Here is a 16,935-nt window from a genome sequence, read left to right on the forward strand (position 1 = left end):
ATACAAGTGTTAGTTTGAAAATTCGGGAAGGGTCTTTGTTTATTTTTGTAGGGCTATTCAACCCCCCCCCTTCTAGCCGGCCGCAATGGTCCTACAAGTGGTATCAGAACTGAGACGTCTCAGAAGGACTAACCATCGTCTGAAGCAACAAAGAGATGGTTGGACCAGGCATCCACCCACCGAAATTCGAATGGGATTTCGCCACTTGGAAAAAGCATATGCAGGTATTCTTTACCACTGATATTAAATTAACTTTAACAATGAAACTTGGCTTTGAAGCTCCAAAGAACAAGGAAATATATCAATGGACAAAAAAGGAGCAGGTCGACTTCGTGGCGAACGGTAAGGCAGAATACCATCTGCTAAGCGTTCTTCCGCCTCAAGAAGTCAACCAGATCGAGAACTATAACGCCGCAAAGGAACTTTGGGAGAAGTTCCTCGAGTTGCACGAAGGAACGTCCGAAGCCAAGCTCGCTAGATGAGATCTACTTCGCAATCAGCTCACTAGCCTGCGACTTGGGGATGACGAGACAGTCGCATATCTGCACTCTAGAATAAAAGAAATAATCACCGGACTCACGAATCTCGGAGAAAAGGTAAGTAACCGAGATTCGCTCAGATACGCGTTAAATTCATTTTCGAGAAATTCAAAATGGGCATCACTAGTAGATGCATTTTACATTTCGAAGGACTTAGAAAAAATTTCATTAGAAGAATTTTTTTCAACATTTGAAGTGCATGAGTCAAGATGTGCAGGAATGAAGGAGCCCAAGAACAACGTCGCCCTCAAAGCTTCGAGAGACGAACCTGAGTCGGAATCTTCTCTCGACGACGAGGAAATGGTAATGATGGTAAGAAGATTCAAGAAACTTTGTAAATCTAGATCTACTAACCATCTGTAGGGGAAAAAGAAAAGGACAATCCGCTGCTACCACTGCGACAAAAAAGGGCATATCAAGGACAACTGCCTCAAGTTGAAGAACAAAGATAAGGAGAAGGGTAAGAAGTCTATCCAAAAACGAAAGGCCCTGAAGGTGATGTGGGACGATACGTCGTCCGAATCGGAAGTCGAAGCATTCTCCAGACTCGCACTGATGGCGAGTCATCAAGACGACGACTGCGATTCAAGCTCTTCCGAAATGAGCATCGAGAGCATCGATGAAGGGGGAGACACGTCAAAAGAAAGCAGCAGCTCAAGGGGAGAAACGGACAACGAGATCGACAAGGTAAGTCAGGTACGATCTCTTCCTCTCGATAAAATGTTTAAGTTCGTTAAACTTTTAACAAAAGATTGCTGCAAATTAGAAAGTGAAAATAAAAATTTAAAAGTAATTCTAGCTAAGTCTTGTCCCTTAGAAGAATTAGATAAATTAAAACTAGCAAATGAAAAATTGAAACTTGAAAATGATGATTTGAAAATTCAAGTAGATAACTTGAAAAACTATGCATGTTCATCTAAAACCAATTTTAGAAGATTTAATAATTTAAATTGGTACTTTTTATCACCCGGGACAAATTAAGAGCATTTCAAGAAAATATGTCCCTAAAAATTTTTTTGTTAATCCAGTAGGCTGGAACCTATATTGGATTCCGAAGTCATGCTTAAATTAATTTTAAAATTAAAATTAGCGCTTTAGGTGAGAAAATTAAACAAAGAATTTCTTTATGAGGCTTTGTCAAGGAAGTGGTTGTTGCTCTAATAACTAAGAAGACCTAGTGCCTCGCCATGACCAGGAAGCTAAAATATTGAAATAAATGTTTAATTAACTTGTAATGAAGCATTAATACAAGAATTAATTAGTGCTTTAAAAAGGTTATTCAAAACACTTTATTTCAATTTAGAAATTTACTTAGAAACTTTTTTAATTGGCTAAGTCATTTTTTCAAAATGTGCTAAAAAAATCAAGTTAGAATTTTTTTAATTTAAAAAATTTGTTATTTAGGATGTTTTTTTTAGAAAAATTATCGAAAATCATTTTTTCCTAAGTTAAAAACTTTTTTCTGAAACTAGAAATCTCAGCTTAAATTACTTAGAAAAAATTTTCTAAATTTCTTAAAAACTTAGAACTTTTTTAGAAATATATTTTCTAAGTCTTTAACCCTTAGATTGTTTTTCTTGAAACCCCATTTTTTTTGTGATCAAAGGGGGGAGAAGGGAAAGTATAAGTCTAGGGGGAGGTAGATAGATTTAAATTTTTTTTATCTTATCTATCTTTTTGCCCTTAAATTGCAAATTAAGTTAATTTACTTAATTTTATTTAATGTTTATTTTAACTCTAGCTTAACTTGGGTTGATCACACCAAAAAGGGGGAGATTGTTGGAACCCTAAGGTTATTTTGGTGTGATCAACATGTTAAGTTAGGTTCTGTGTGTTTCTAACCTTGTGTCTAAGTGTGCAGGAGCTTAGGAGCATAGGTAGTCGAGCGGAAGACGCAGCTAGCGAGAAGGACGGCAGTCCGAGGGACGAGGTGATGCAGAAGAGTACACCGACGGACGAGAATGAAGCGTGCGGTGGTTCCGAGGGACGAAAGCCGAACCGGAAGATTGCTCGGGGAGCATGAAGAGACGCAGCTAGCGAGAAGAACGGCACGCGGTGCGTCCGATGGACGAAGACTGCGGATGAGTACGCTGACGGACGAGAAGGAAACACGCGGCGATTCCGAGGGACGAGAAGCCGGAGGAAAGCCCGCTCGAGAAGACCGGAAGTTGGGTTCGGGTGAGCCCTATTCCAGATGGTAGAGATCACCCAAGCGAGCGGAACCGGAGTTGAAGACCCGGACCGAGGCGAAAGAAGCCAACCGGAGTTGACTTAGGGTCCGGGGCGCCTGGAACTGTCCAGGGCGCCTGGAACTGTCCGGGGCGCCTGGACCAGCCCGGGACGCCCGGAGCAGTCCGGGGCGCCCTGACCAGCCCAGGGCGCCCGGAACTTGAATTTTGACCAGAACGCGTCTAATGCGTTCTGAACGTTGGGGGATAAAGTTTTATCCCCCCCAGGGCGCCCAGAACCCCTTCTAGGCGCCCCGACCAAGGCTATAAATATAGCCTTGGTCCAGAAGCTTGAAATCGATCACAAGCATTTCATTTCCAAACACTTGTACGCTTTAGTTGTGGTGAAGCTTCTGTTTCTGTGCTTCAACGTTGTAAGAGGCTTCTCCGCCTGAAGGAGATTGATAGTGCGCTTCATCCTTTCCTTGGATTAACAACCACGTCGGTTGTAACCAAGTAAACAATTGTGCCTCTTTCTTTTCTGCTTTTCATTTACTGCTTTACTTTATTTATACAAGTGTTAGTTTGAAAAGTCGGGAAGGGTCTTTGTTTATTTTTGCAGGACTATTCAACCCCCCTTCTAACCGGCTGCAACGGTCCTACAGTTATTTCTTCTATGGTTGAACAAATACTTTCCAAATTTGAGAAATATTGGTCTGGTATTCATGGAATTATGGGAATAATTACTATATTAAATCCAAGATATAAGTCAAAGTTGGTAGAGTATTATTTCAAAAGAACACAGGGAGAGATTGGCTTTAAAGAACCTCTTAGAAGGATTCAAAAAATATGGTATTATTTACTTTAGGAATACACAAACAATAATGGTCATGCTAGTGTTAAAAGAAGATCAATGGTGACTAGATTGAATACAAGTATCGATGATTTTTTGGATAGTTTTGATAAAGAAGTAGCACTTGAGTGTGACATTAATACTGATCTAAAGATCGAGCTAGAACAGTATTTAGAAGACAAAGTGTTGCCAAGAAATGTAGATTTTGACATATTGGAGTGGTGGAAGACTAATGGAATCAAATATTCCACCTTGATGAGAATGACACGGGATATACTTGCCATTCCAATATTGACTATGGTTTAAGAATCTACATTTAGTACAAGTGGTAGATTGGTGAGATCTCATAAAAGCAAGGTTCATCCAAAAACATAGAAACATTGATGTGCACTCAAAATTGGTTATCAAATGAGAAACAAGGTAATATAAGTTGCAAAATAATTTTTATTATTTTTTTATGAAAATATTCTTCTTTTATAATCTCCAATAATGGTGTATCTTTTTCATTGAATTTTGCAACTACAAGTTCACAAGAAACAAAAGCATATTACTCTTCAATCGAATATGATGAGGATACTATTGATGTTGATGAGGAAAGTTTTTAATACAATTTAATTTTGTTAAATTTAATACTATTGGGTCAATTATTTATATTTCTCATTATTTTTTTTTTATATGACACTACAATATCAAGTGATGAAGAAATTTTTGATTAATTCAGAGTTGAAACTTATCTATTTTGCTTTTTGAATGATGTTTAAATATGATTAAATCAAGTGTAGCATATATATGATTAATCTATTTTTTTAATTATATTTTTTAGAGATATTATGTAAATTTTAATATACTTTTGTTAAACGATAATAGTTAAATAAATTTATTAATAATGTTAAATAAATTATTTTTAATATTTTATTATTTCTTCGATAATGTTCCTGACTGTTTGATCACAAAGCTCCAAGTTTGGTGGATTCCTCACCTGCACCTTTACCCTTGCCACTTTGGGCTGAACTAAAATCAAACAGTTGTACTCTATTTTTTGTTAGGTTACTGCTACATTGCACTTATTGAGAATTGATTTTCATTTGTTTGATGAGCGGACAACAATATATTTTAAAAGGACTGTTGTTTTACTTTTTACTATTCAAACAAGGAAATTGAGAATGTTTCTCTTCCTTTTTTTTTGAATTATTTATCAACCCACCAATTGTTAACTAGAGTTATTTATCATGAAAAGATTCATTTGCTTCCGGTCTAACCACATTAGTGATTTGTGATAGTAGCTTTGTGAGTTTGGTCTCCCTAAACTCACCTTATTCTTTGTGTTATGTGCCCTTGTTTTTTTTTCTTCTCTTGTTCTCTTCTCCACTTATTCAGATGTATTTAAGTGAAGTTGAGTATATTATTAACAAAAAAAACTTTATACCATTGAAATTTTAGATTAGTATTGGTTTTACATATCTTGAATTATGTGGGATTAAAACATGCTAGTAAAATCTTCTCTTCTAATTAAAACTTGGAACTTCTGTTCTCAGCATGAATTTTGTCTGGAAGGGGTGCCATGATTTTAGCATATGGTAGTTGATGAATTTAACAATATGAGGCCTGAAGATAGATAAAAGTCTATGGTATTCAGTTTTAGTCTCATTTTTTAAGGGTTCTTTTATATATATTCTGAATTCTTGTTTGGAACCTTGTTCTATACACTACATTCTTTTATTCGTACTGTAGGGTTTAGGGTTTTGTAGGGTTGCTATTCATGAAACCTAGGGATGAAATTTTTTCTGTGGGTTTGGGGCTTCGCGGAGAAATTCGAAATGAGGATGGGGATCCTCGATTTTTCGGGAATAGGACGGGTATGAAAATATTATCCCCATCCCTGAACCCGTCCCGAATATTATTATTATTAATATTAATAAATAATAATATGATTTTTTTTAAAAAGTATTATTAATAGTGTTAATATTAATATTAAAATTTTTGAAAAATATTATTAATAATAATAATATTATTATTGATATTAATATTAATATTATCATTAATAATCATTATTAAATAATAATAATAATAATATAAATTAAATTTGGGAATGAGGCGGGGATGGTGGTGGGGATGGAGATTTGATCCCTCATGGGTTCGAATTCGGGGAATCTCCGAATCTGAAAAAATAAGAACAATACGGGGATTAGAATGACAAATCTGCCCCCACCCCACCCCATTACCATCCCTAATGAAACCATAGAATAACAAACTATTTCTATCACTAAAGCAAGAATGACCACCACTCAATTATAGAACATCAATGCTTGATGCCACCAATCCTCCATTTGGATGGTATGATGATCTCAAGGTAAGTGGGCTGAACATTTTAAATTTGCCAACAGAACTTAGTTATTTTAGTTCATTAATTAGTATTGATACGGCGAAATAGGGAGGTCCACTTGGTACGAAGTTAACTATCAAGATAGAGGTCAAAGTCAAAATGATCAATGATAGGATGTCAAAGGACCGAACGGAGGACGTTTGCAACGGCCGGTTGAGACAGTTAGTGCTCAACCGGCGGGAGACATGTCTGAGAGGACTACCTGTTCACATCAGGATAATGTCATAAGATAATCGAATGCTCAATGTGGAGCAATAGGACGTCAAGGAGGTCGGAGAGCTTGTCTGAATGGGGAGGTCACGCCACTACACAATTACTGCAGGGAAGAGCAACGGAGATTGACAGAGCGGAGGAGTCCCGGCTAAGATGCTATCTCGCTAGGCTAAGCAGCGGGACCGAGCCATCGACACGGTGGAGTCCCAGCTGAGCGGCTATCCCGCTTGGCCAAGCAGCAAGGCTATGGTCGTATCTCTCGATATCCTTCTGGGAGATAGTGTCGTTGACACGAGACACGGTCGATAGGCGGATTGTACGACGGAAGCTTCTACTGTCTTATCGGGGATTTGCATGTCCTGTTAAGGTATGGTGTCAGAAGTACTTTCCTGATAGGTCCTTTCATAGAACATATTCGAGTGTGCTCACGCCTCGAAGATCATGCACATCATCCACCAGGGTTCTATATAAAAGGGATCCATCATCGACGGAGGTACGCGTTACTCACTGTTTATGCTAGGATTACTATTGCTCCATTTTCTTCCACTATTCTGATAACTGACTTGAGTGTCGGAGGACCAACGTCGGAGACCTCTTTCCTGATTCAATACTGACATTACTTATTTTATATAATAAAACAAGGTATATAATTAGTCAGTGAAACTGTCACATCTTAATTTTTTATCTTTTCGCTTTGATCCTAATTTTTTATCTTTTTGCTTTTCGACAGGATCAAGTATAAAGGATGTTTAATTGCTTAAACGATTTCCTATTTTCTACCTAGCATAATATTGATTTACAGCCACCATTCTATCTAGATTTGATCTTATTGGCAAAAAGATGGTATCGCCACCCTAACAGTCCCTTGGCTCCGGCCCTACAAAATTCCAGAGGGAATAAATCTAGATTTGATCTTATATTTATTATGAAAGATGTCAGGAGAATGAGCAAAATAAGGTACATATTAATTTAAATTTTGTGTTTGGATTATTTACAATTTTCATATTGCAATTAAATTTAGGTCTCACGTACAAAATTATAAGTCATATTATTAAAGTGCATGCGAGTGGTGCAACTTTAGACTTATTCCTAATAGTAGTCCAATCACAATCACCAAAAACTGAAGAATCAAACAGCGCAAGATCAATTCCATTTTCAACTTCCTTACAAGTACTCTGTGTTCATTGTTCAACAAGAGATCTAATAATTTTTTTTATTAAGGGGAATGGTATATAATAATAAGATGATAAATAAAATATGAATATCTGATCCTCATATAGATATGGAGATAAGGATGGGATACGGATGAAAGTTAAAATTTGATGGGTATAAAGATGTATATAATAAATAGGGATGATACGAAAGACATAGAATTCAATTCAAATCTGATCCAATATCATCCCTATGTAAAACCTAAATGGACTGGATCTTGTTCAGACTTGTATCATGGTCGGGTCTACGCCAAAGGACTCAATTGCTTTCTTCTGCACAAAACAAAATCAAATGGAAACATCTTCCCCATTAGTTCATCAATTGTTCAAGCCCATGAAGAGTACGGCCTCTTAAATTGCTGGCCCATTAAGGGACCACAAACGAGACTTAAATGTATCGATGCAGTCAAATGGAGCCACAAAATCACAACAAAACTGTCCAATCAAAAAGATGCTAGATTTCTTTCGTGAGCGTTTCCTTATTTATTCTAATGACTGATAAAAAAATTTTATAGGACGAGACTAAATATCAAGACTAGTTAATAAGATTAACTGAATTTATAACTAATTAGTCGTCTTCTCGGACGTTAGTCTTTGGATGCTTAAACCTGATTATATAACTTCTTTTTTTAATAAAAGAAACAATTAATGTACACGAAGTAGGACAGAATCACAAAAGACTCTTGAATATGCCATAATAAGATCATTACTTCCTCTAGATCATTGTAGGTGCTCATATTTAACTAAGACTTGGAATTTAAGATCAAATAAAGCTTAGATAAGCTATTTTTTATTATTAATTTAAACAGAAATATTTACAACCCAAAGGTGACATTTTAATTCTCTGATCTAAACAAGTCAGGACGTCTCAAATTTAAATTTAAGGGCGTTTGGTACTTTGGTTTACATTGTCTTTGTTCTTTATTTTTATTTTCTAAAAAAATTAAAAAAAAAACATGTTTGATTTGTATTTTACACGTTTATTTTAAAAAATTACAGAAAAATCATTTTTTGAAAAATAAGAAAATATTATTTTTTGAAAAATAAAATAAAAATACAAACAAACCAAATGCATCCTAATTTTTTCTCATCATTTTTTATTGGGATGTAGGATCACGGGTTAAAAAAATAATAAAAAATAAAATATTAATTTAAAAAAACTAGTTTTATATAAAATTTAGTTTTCTCGATGGTTAGGATGTAAAATTATTAATTAAATTTTTACGACAAGTATAAGTTGAACTTTGAAATAAAAATGACAATAGACATGTAAGAAAATAAAAAATAAAAAACGGACAAATGAAACAAAAAAATACAAATAATTAGCATTCTACTTTGCGATAAAAAAAATCTCTAATTCATGTTCTTATCAAATAATAAGAAGAAAGAATGGGAGGATAAAAATATTCTCAGCTAATATTACTCGCTAATATTACTAGCGAGGGAGGAGAAAGTTATAGAATAGTTGATGAGAGAAAAAGGACATAGAATATCGATAAGTGAGGAAAAATTACATCATCATCTATTGCTAGGAATTTTGAGAGATATTGGAAAAGAAAATTAGTTAAGTCTTATAGCGCATATTTTTAAAATAATAATTAAAAAAATCTATGATATAATTTAATATTAAAAATTAATCGATATCAATAATTGAATAAAATGAAGAACACTAATATCTTTTTATTACTTTTTATTAAAAATTGAGATGACGGTTCTTTAAAAAAAAATAAACAAAATAAAAATTAAAAATATTAGGCTCCAATAAATTTGGGGTCTCAGGCAGGCCATTAAATCCACCCTAAAACAAATCTAGCAAATCCTAATAAAAAATATCTAATTTAAGGCACAACAAGACTTTGAAAAGGCTCGTCGACTAATAGAGACAACCAAATTATAGAGGACTAATGACTCGTAAAATAGCTAATTTCATGTTAATGATAAATTAAGAGGCAATGGCATATTATGATTAATATTAGTTAATCTCTGAGGCCGACACGCCAATGAAGCTGGTGGTTGAACTCCACCAGCAAAATTATTCGAAAAATAGTAATATAATATTTTTTAAAAGAAAAAGCAAAAGAAAATTTGACGACCAATCAGAGAAGGTTTTAAAAAGACAAAGTTTAGGCCATAAAACAACATGCCTAACATATAAAATTATTCTCGGAATCAATTTGACAGAAGGGTCATTCCCTTTGACAGCCTTCCAACATATAAAATATGTCATTCAACATCTTAATTATACAAATTAAAAACTAGTGGCAGTTGAATTTGAATATGAACATACTCAACTCAATATCTCAAATATAGTCTAAGGACTTCACTTAATTTTGTAATTTTAATAAAAATATTTTTGTTTTTCTTTCTATTTGGTTGTTCTATTTTTTTTTTTTTTTTGAAATTTAAATTGGAGACAAAATTTAGTTGGTGTTCCACCAAGCTAGACTCCACATTTGTCCATGCAGCTCTTCCACGAACCACATTATTATAATAAAGGACCATTTTGTTTTTCATTTATCCATTTTTTTCCTGAATTTATATAACACAGTTGTTTCTTATAGGCCCATTTGTGTACCTTCTTCTTGAATAGGCCTTGCATGGCTGTAACGGATGGGACCGGTGTCTCTTTCACTAGCGAGATGAAAGGGTCGAGGAATTAATGTTCCGGATAGCGACTCGTCGCATACAATAAAATTTAAAAATTATTTTGGTCATTAAAGTTCACAAAAATTCCTGTTTATTAGAATTAAAATTTTAAATAATGATTATGGAGGCTGCAAAATTAGGTTTATATATATATATATATTGAATATTATGAATTAATTTTGGGAACTAAATGAAAATTTTTTGATTGAAATAATAATGATAATAATAATAATAATCAGAAAAAACAATGAAATAAATGGGATAAAAACGCATCGTTTCGACCGACCTCCAAAGGAGCGGAGCGTCCTTTTCGCTCCGCACGATCTCCTCCTCTGCCTCGTCTTTGATTAGTTCTTGCGCTAACCGCGATCGGCGCAAGCGATCGGGAATCCGGGGGTGGCTTTCGTTTCCGCCGTAGGTTCCTGATCCAGGGGGTCGCCGGCGACCGGTGGGCCGGCTGTGGGGTTAGGATGAGGAGGTCGCCCAAGGTGGAAGCGGCGCTATCCCTCGGCCGGAAGCGGTCGCTGCAGGTCATGCTCGTCGCCTTCCTACTTTATGTCGCACTTGTTTTCATCTTCGAGCTTCCTTTCCTCTCCCACGGGATTCCCCCCGCCCTCTCTTCCGCTGGGTATGCTGCCGCCGGGATCTTCGGTGGAGACGGACTGAGCATCCCTCTGAACCTCGGCGCCGAGGATCGTGCCGCGCCGTTTCGTCCTTTGCACGGAACCCGCCGCCTGGGTGGCTCCGCCGGGGGACCTGCAGGCATCCGCCTCCCGTCGGAGCGGAGGAGGACGATGTCGGTCTCGGGACTCGATTTCCTCTTCGACAGTTCCTCCGTTGGCAGAGGGCCATTCTCTGGACTTCACAAGGCCGCGTGGGACGCGTGGGAGGTTGGGCAGAAGCTGCTCAAGGAGCTTAAAGCGGTGCCTTTGGCGTGGTCTGTGGCCGCCAAGGAGAATCGAACTCAGGAGAAGTGCCCGCACTCGATAATACTCTCCGGGGAAGAGTTTCTTCAACGGGGGAAGGTGATGGTTCTCCCCTGTGGGTTGACGTTGGGTTCTCACATCACCCTCGTTGGGAAGCCGTACCAAGCCCACGCGGAGTACGACCCTAAAATTGCGATTTTGAACGAAGGGGAGAAGCAGGTTATGGTGTCTCAGTTCATGATGGAGCTGCAGGGGCTTAAGACGGTGGATGGGGAGGATCCGCCTAGGATCCTCCATTTCAATCCTCGGCTGAAGGGCGATTGGAGCGGAAAGCCAGTTATTGAGCAGAATACTTGCTACCGAATGCAGTGGGGATCTGCCCAACGGTGCGAGGGATGGAAATCCTTGTTCAATGATGAAACTGGTAGGTCATTTTGAATATGCTTCTGATGATCTACTACATATTATTCAACTTTCAAATGCGCCGTGCTATCAAACATCCTTCTAAACCTGAAACACCATTATTTGTATTGCTGAAAACATACTTCATTTTTTCTTGTTTCTGGTTCGTTTTATTCTTCGGATATCTGACAATGGATGTTCAATTCTGCATCCTGCCCCCTTTTTTTCATTATTTTGTTTTTTTTAAAAAAACTTCCTTTGGAATTCAATACTATGAACGAGAAAGAGCCTCTTTTCCAATCAGCATTGGATTCTCGCAACGCACATTTCTCGTATTTTGCACCAAGACGTGATTGCTTTGGTTTATATAATGGTTTTCCTTGACTCTCTTGTTTGCTCACAGTTGATGGGCTCGTGAAGTGCGAAAAGTGGATACGTGATGATGACAACCGGATGGAAGAGTCAACAGCAACATGGTGGTTAAACAGATTAATTGGTCGCACAAAAAAGATATCTATGGACTGGCCATATCCATTTGTGGAAGACAAGCTGTTTGTTCTCACTCTCAGTGCTGGGTTGGAAGGTTATCATGTCAACGTTGACGGTAGACATGTGACGTCATTCCCGTATCGCACTGTAAGTTTCAATTGTAAATTCCCCAAATTGGATTTGGTTTGTACTTGATATTGGAATCGAGAGTTAACAAACCATGGTGTTCGTGTCCTCTGTAGGCTTATGTTCTTGAGGATGCAACTGGTCTGTCAGTGAATGGCGATCTTCATGTGCATAATATTTTTGCTGGCTCATTGCCAACATCTCATCCTAGCTTTGCTCCACAGAAGAACCTAGAAATGTCATCTGAATGGCAAGCGCCACCACTTCCGGATGGGCCTGTTGAACTATTCATTGGCATACTTTCTGCAGGCAATCATTTTGCAGAACGGATGGCTGTCAGGAAATCATGGATGCGTGCAGTTAGTAAGTCTTCTGATATGGTGGCTCGGTTTTTTGTTGCTCTGGTAAATTCTCAAGCTAGTATTCCTTTCATTCCCCATCCTTTTCCTTTCAGATGTGTACTAACTTACAGACTTTGGTCAAACAGCATGGAAGGAAGGAAGTGAACTTTGAATTGAAGAAAGAGGCTGAGTTCTTCGGTGACATTGTAATCGTGCCTTTTCTAGATAGCTATGATCTTGTCGTTCTCAAGACCGTTGCCATATGCGAATACGGGGTTTGTATTGACTATAATTGTTCCTATTATGGATTTGTTGCTCCACTTCCGATACTATTTTAATTACCAATGTCTTTTTGGGTGTTCTCTCTCCCTTTCTCCAATAGGTTCGCATTGTTTCTGCTCGCTATATAATGAAATGCGATGATGATACCTTTGTTAGAATTGATCCTGTGATGAACAAAGTCAAGACAGTTCCCATTGAGAAAAGTCTGTATATTGGTAACATAAACTACCACCACAAGCCCCTACGAGAAGGGAAATGGGCGGTTACATATGAGGTAAATTCAGATCACAGTCATGTTTTGGTTTATGTATTGTTTTAGTGCACAAGGGAAATTCAAAGATAATATCAAACCGGAGTGGAGGTAGAAGAAACTATAGCAGAAGTTTATTTGTAATTGATGTCTAATAATATATATGCACATTCGCTTGCCACCAATAATGATATCTTGATTATAAAAGCTATATTAGAGGTAACTCATTTTAAAGTATATGTTCTGTTTATGTGGTTTGAGGAAAGAACATTAAATTTTAGTACAAGTGGGAATTGCCTAACAAACACTTCAGGTCTAATTCAGAGCCGTCAGACTAATTTGTAGTGTGTTAGTGTGCTTATCTTTCTTGATAATGGTAAAGATGAGAAGTGCCTAGAAAACAGTTCAGGTCCAATTCAGAGCTGGTAGACTAAGTTTTTAGTATATCAGTGTGCTAATCGTTCTTTATGGTTGGGAGCAGTATCACTTACTATTGCAATTAACACTCGATTTGGTTATTGATATGATGCATATGTATTTGTACTATGATATACATCTCTAGTTTACTTTGTGATGTGATCCATTTTTCAAACTGATAATCTTACACAACCCAATCTGCTTTAGCTACGTAGAATGCTAATGATTACATAAAGTTCTTGTTCCTCTTACAAGGGAAATGTTAATATTACATGAAGACACTTTTCTGAGTATGATCCTTGTAATACAGGAATGGCCTGAAGAGGATTATCCACCGTACGCCAATGGTCCTGGATACGTTGTATCGTCCGACATTGCTCGTTTTATAATATCTGATTTTGAGAAACATAAATTAAGGGTAACATTTATATTTCTTATGATCCTTTGTTAACTAGAATGGTTACTTTGTTATGTTCTTGTTTTGAAGATATTTTACTTTCTTATTTATATGAAAACCCTGATATGATGTGTAGTTTTCTAATTCGATGCAGTTGTTCAAAATGGAAGATGTGAGCATGGGCATGTGGGTTGAGCAGTTTAATAAATCCCGAACTGTCGAATACATTCATAGTCTCAAGTTTTGCCAGTTTGGATGCATAGATGACTACTACACTGCACATTACCAGTCCCCAAGACAAATGACCTGCATGTGGGATAAATTGCAAGCAGGAAAGCCTCAATGCTGTAACATGAGATGAGGATGGCATGAATGAGCCGCAATGATGCAAAAAAGTTCATTAACGGTTTGATCCACTTCGGTAAGCTCACTCTGGTTCGATACTGCTTAAGTATTCATTCATTGTTTCTTTTATTTTCAGGTAGGCAGTTAAAGGCTAGTCATGGAAAAGCAGCCCTGCCGAGCTGAGTTACAACCGAAACTGCATCGTCGACGTTGTAATGCCTTGATGAAGTTGCGGCAGCTTTAGAATCAACATGTTCTTCTCAGATTTTGTAGTTTAAACTCGGTAGCACCAGGCACACTGCCATGACACAGAATCAACATGTTCTTCTATATGGTTGAACTTGTATCATATTTTGATTACCTCTGATAACTACCACCTTCTTATTCCTATGAGTTGCTAATGTAATCTTTAGCATCTTGCTGAAGATCCTAATTTTGTGAATAATCTACGACTTCGGGTTTGTTTCATTTATTTAGAGCGATTGTTCTTTATGAAGGTTTTGGCGTATTCGGGAGCATTAATCAACGACGTAGCTAATATATGTAAATTAACGTGGGCAGACAAATAATTATAGGGTGAATTATATTTTACCCCCTGAGGTTTACTTAAAATATGAAACGATGCTCGTGATTTTAAAAGTAACAAAAAAGCTTCTAAGGTTTGGCTAAAATAACAAAAAAAATTCCTTGACTGATCAACGATAGTAGTCAATCGGCAAAGATAAGAAAAAGATATATATACTCCTGTGTTTCAGCGGGGAAAAAAAGTAAAAAATTACCTTAAGTAGTTGAAAATTCACTAAAGTAAAAAATTACTGCAGCTTAAGAGAGTCATCCCACCGATCGATTGTGTAAACCCTAAACCCACAAAGTCAGAATATCTTTGATTACAAATTCCTTACCGAAATGTAATCGATTACTCTTTACAGTGAAAGAAACAAAACGTGAGAAAGAGGAGTCTGGTTGGGAGCATAAGACGAGAAGAACGGCTGGTTGTGGTTTGGAGCATAAGACGAGGAGAATGAATTTTTGCAATAGATACATTTCGATAAAAAATTTGTAATCAAAGATATTCTGGCTTTGTGAATTTAGGATTATACAATATATCAATGAAATGACTCTCAAGCTACAGTAATTTTTTACTTTAATTAATTTTCAACTGCTTAAGGTAATTTTTTACTTTTTTCCCCGCTGAAATACAAGGGTATATATGTCTTTTTCTTATCTTTGCCGGTTGACTATTATCACCGACCGGTCAAGGGGTTTTTTGTTAGTTTAGCCAAACTTCAAGGGTTTTTTTGTTATTTTTGAAACCACGAAGATCATTTTATACTTTAACCAAACCTCAAGCGTAAAAATGTAATTCGCCCATAATTATAAGAAGGCCCATACAACTAGGCTACCACGTGGTCGAGAATCATCATAAATATAGGAAATTATTATTCTAAAATGCCGTAATCAAAACGAAATTTATTAAACAGTAGATTGGTCGTATATGTTTTTGTTTATTATACGAAAAACTAAAAATTAAAAATCTATTTTCGCATATCGTTCACTCCGTCCATTTATTACTTGGGAAGGTCATATCCTCTTCTCCTCTCCCCTCTTTGATCCGAAACAGAGGACTCGGCGGCGATGTCGGACGAGGATCCGCCGCTCGACGCGCCGCTCCAAGCAATTGGCTTCCGGTTCGATGTCGTCTCCGGCGACTACGTCGCCGGCCTCCTCACCGTCTCCGACATATGTTGCCAGGTACTTACCAATCATATTAGCTCAGTCTCTGTTCTTGTTGTGGAGAGAATTTTCGGATGAGCGAAAGTAATGAGTCGTCGGAGTGATCTGCCGGCAGCCGTACGGAATGCTCCACGGCGGTGTGTCGGCGCTGATAGCAGAGGCGCTGGCTAGCATCGGCGCCCAACTCGCTGCCGGAGAGGACAGACGCATCGTGGGAGTTCAGCTCTCCATCAACCACCACCGAAGCGCCCGCACCGGTGACTGCCTCCTTGCCGAGGCCACGCCGGCGCAGACCGGCAGCCTTCTTCAGGTACGTCTGTTAATTACTTTCTGCAATTTCAAAAAATTATTTTCGTTATATATATATATAATATATAAATAGCATGTCAGAAATTTTTACTAAACGTGATTATATTACCGAGCATTCCATAATTAATATCTACTAAAAATATTTTTTTTCTCTAATTGATGTTTGTTATCACTTATCAGTGATTAATTATGATGAAATGTCACGAATAGATTTGGGATGGGCGTATGTGGAAGGTGGATGATGAGTCCACGTCAGCCAAAGGAGTTTTAGTTGCCTCTTCAACGGTCACGATTCTCGAAAAGACGCGCGAAGTGCCACCTGAAGTTGCCAAAATTTATCAGCGTCACGCGACCAAAAATAAAATTTCTAAATTGTAAAATTACGCTAAAATGCGTAGGATGAAATATCTATAGTCGAATTTAAATTTGTCGGTTTGTTTGTTTCCTGATTACTTTCCCACGTTTATAATAACAGTTTTCTGTATTTGTCTGATTGAAATAAAAAAACTCTCTCTTGGATTCTTTACAAGTGATGCGGGGATAAAGATGTTCCCCAAAAACCGTGGGTCTAAGTAAGGAGGATTAGTTAGTGCGAAGGTTAAAATCAAGCTGTAAAAGCTACGTGGATGGGCAAAGAATCGCTGACTCATCTATCTTGGTCAAGCAGATCTCACATTGTCGATCAGACGTGAAATGTTGATTGGACCACCAAAGTGATCATCCATCGCAGATTAGTTTGGAGCTATGCACTCGGCCCACCATTCCATCCTATTAGGCCTAACAGCCGATCGGATATAGTAGACCTGCTTGGTGAAATGAGAGGCTGAGTGAAGAACGAGTTATTGACTGTATTCTGTCAGACCGAGCTGACGATCGATTAGCCGAGCGACGGCCAGTCGACCTC

The 16,935-nt window shown here is 37.4% G+C and overlaps 2 protein-coding genes across 3 annotated transcripts; both read left to right on the forward strand.

Moving 5' to 3' along the window:
- The first annotated feature begins 10,286 nt into the window (after window positions 1-10,286).
- On the forward strand, window positions 10,287-14,460 carry LOC122002085 (hydroxyproline O-galactosyltransferase GALT6-like). Of its 2 annotated transcripts, none has more exons than XR_006117580.1 (8): window positions 10,287-11,363; window positions 11,745-11,977; window positions 12,073-12,360; window positions 12,444-12,572; window positions 12,680-12,853; window positions 13,557-13,664; window positions 13,798-14,064; window positions 14,125-14,460. XR_006117580.1 is itself a non-coding variant. In XM_042557139.1 (8 exons), the coding sequence occupies exons 1-7, from the start codon at window positions 10,484-10,486 to the stop codon at window positions 14,002-14,004; spliced, it is 2,019 nt and encodes a 672-aa protein (XP_042413073.1). In that variant the 5' UTR covers window positions 10,287-10,483; the 3' UTR covers window positions 14,005-14,049; window positions 14,125-14,460. The 2 variants fall into 2 exon arrangements, 1 of the variants encoding a protein (XP_042413073.1); XM_042557139.1 differs by having other exon boundaries at window positions 13,798-14,049.
- Window positions 14,461-15,553: 1,093 nt separating this feature from the next.
- On the forward strand, window positions 15,554-16,553 carry LOC122000389 (1,4-dihydroxy-2-naphthoyl-CoA thioesterase 1-like). The gene is made up of 3 exons (XM_042554800.1): window positions 15,554-15,740; window positions 15,838-16,032; window positions 16,242-16,553. Exons 1-3 carry the CDS (start codon window positions 15,624-15,626, stop codon window positions 16,407-16,409), a joined length of 480 nt encoding a protein of 159 aa, XP_042410734.1. The 5' UTR covers window positions 15,554-15,623; the 3' UTR covers window positions 16,410-16,553.
- The last annotated feature ends 382 nt before the right edge of the window (window positions 16,554-16,935 follow it).

This window comes from Zingiber officinale, chromosome 7A (genome assembly GCF_018446385.1).
Source record: "Zingiber officinale cultivar Zhangliang chromosome 7A, Zo_v1.1, whole genome shotgun sequence".
NCBI classification, from domain to species: Eukaryota; Viridiplantae; Streptophyta; class Magnoliopsida; order Zingiberales; family Zingiberaceae; genus Zingiber; species Zingiber officinale.

Excerpts from the sequence above, each read along its gene's own strand:
- LOC122002085 (XM_042557139.1), top strand. The coding sequence starts at position 10,484 with ATGAGGAGGTCGCCCAAGGTGGAAGCGGCGCTATCCCTCGGCCGGAAG. Across the intron at positions 11,364-11,744 it reads CTTGTTCAATGATGAAACTG|TTGATGGGCTCGTGAAGTGC; the intron begins GTAGGTCATTTT and ends GTTTGCTCACAG. Across the intron at positions 12,573-12,679 it reads TTGCCATATGCGAATACGGG|GTTCGCATTGTTTCTGCTCG; the intron begins GTTTGTATTGAC and ends TTTCTCCAATAG.
- LOC122000389 (XM_042554800.1), top strand. The coding sequence starts at position 15,624 with ATGTCGGACGAGGATCCGCCGCTCGACGCGCCGCTCCAAGCAATTGGC. Across the intron at positions 15,741-15,837 it reads TCTCCGACATATGTTGCCAG|CCGTACGGAATGCTCCACGG; the intron begins GTACTTACCAAT and ends ATCTGCCGGCAG. Across the intron at positions 16,033-16,241 it reads AGACCGGCAGCCTTCTTCAG|ATTTGGGATGGGCGTATGTG; the intron begins GTACGTCTGTTA and ends TGTCACGAATAG.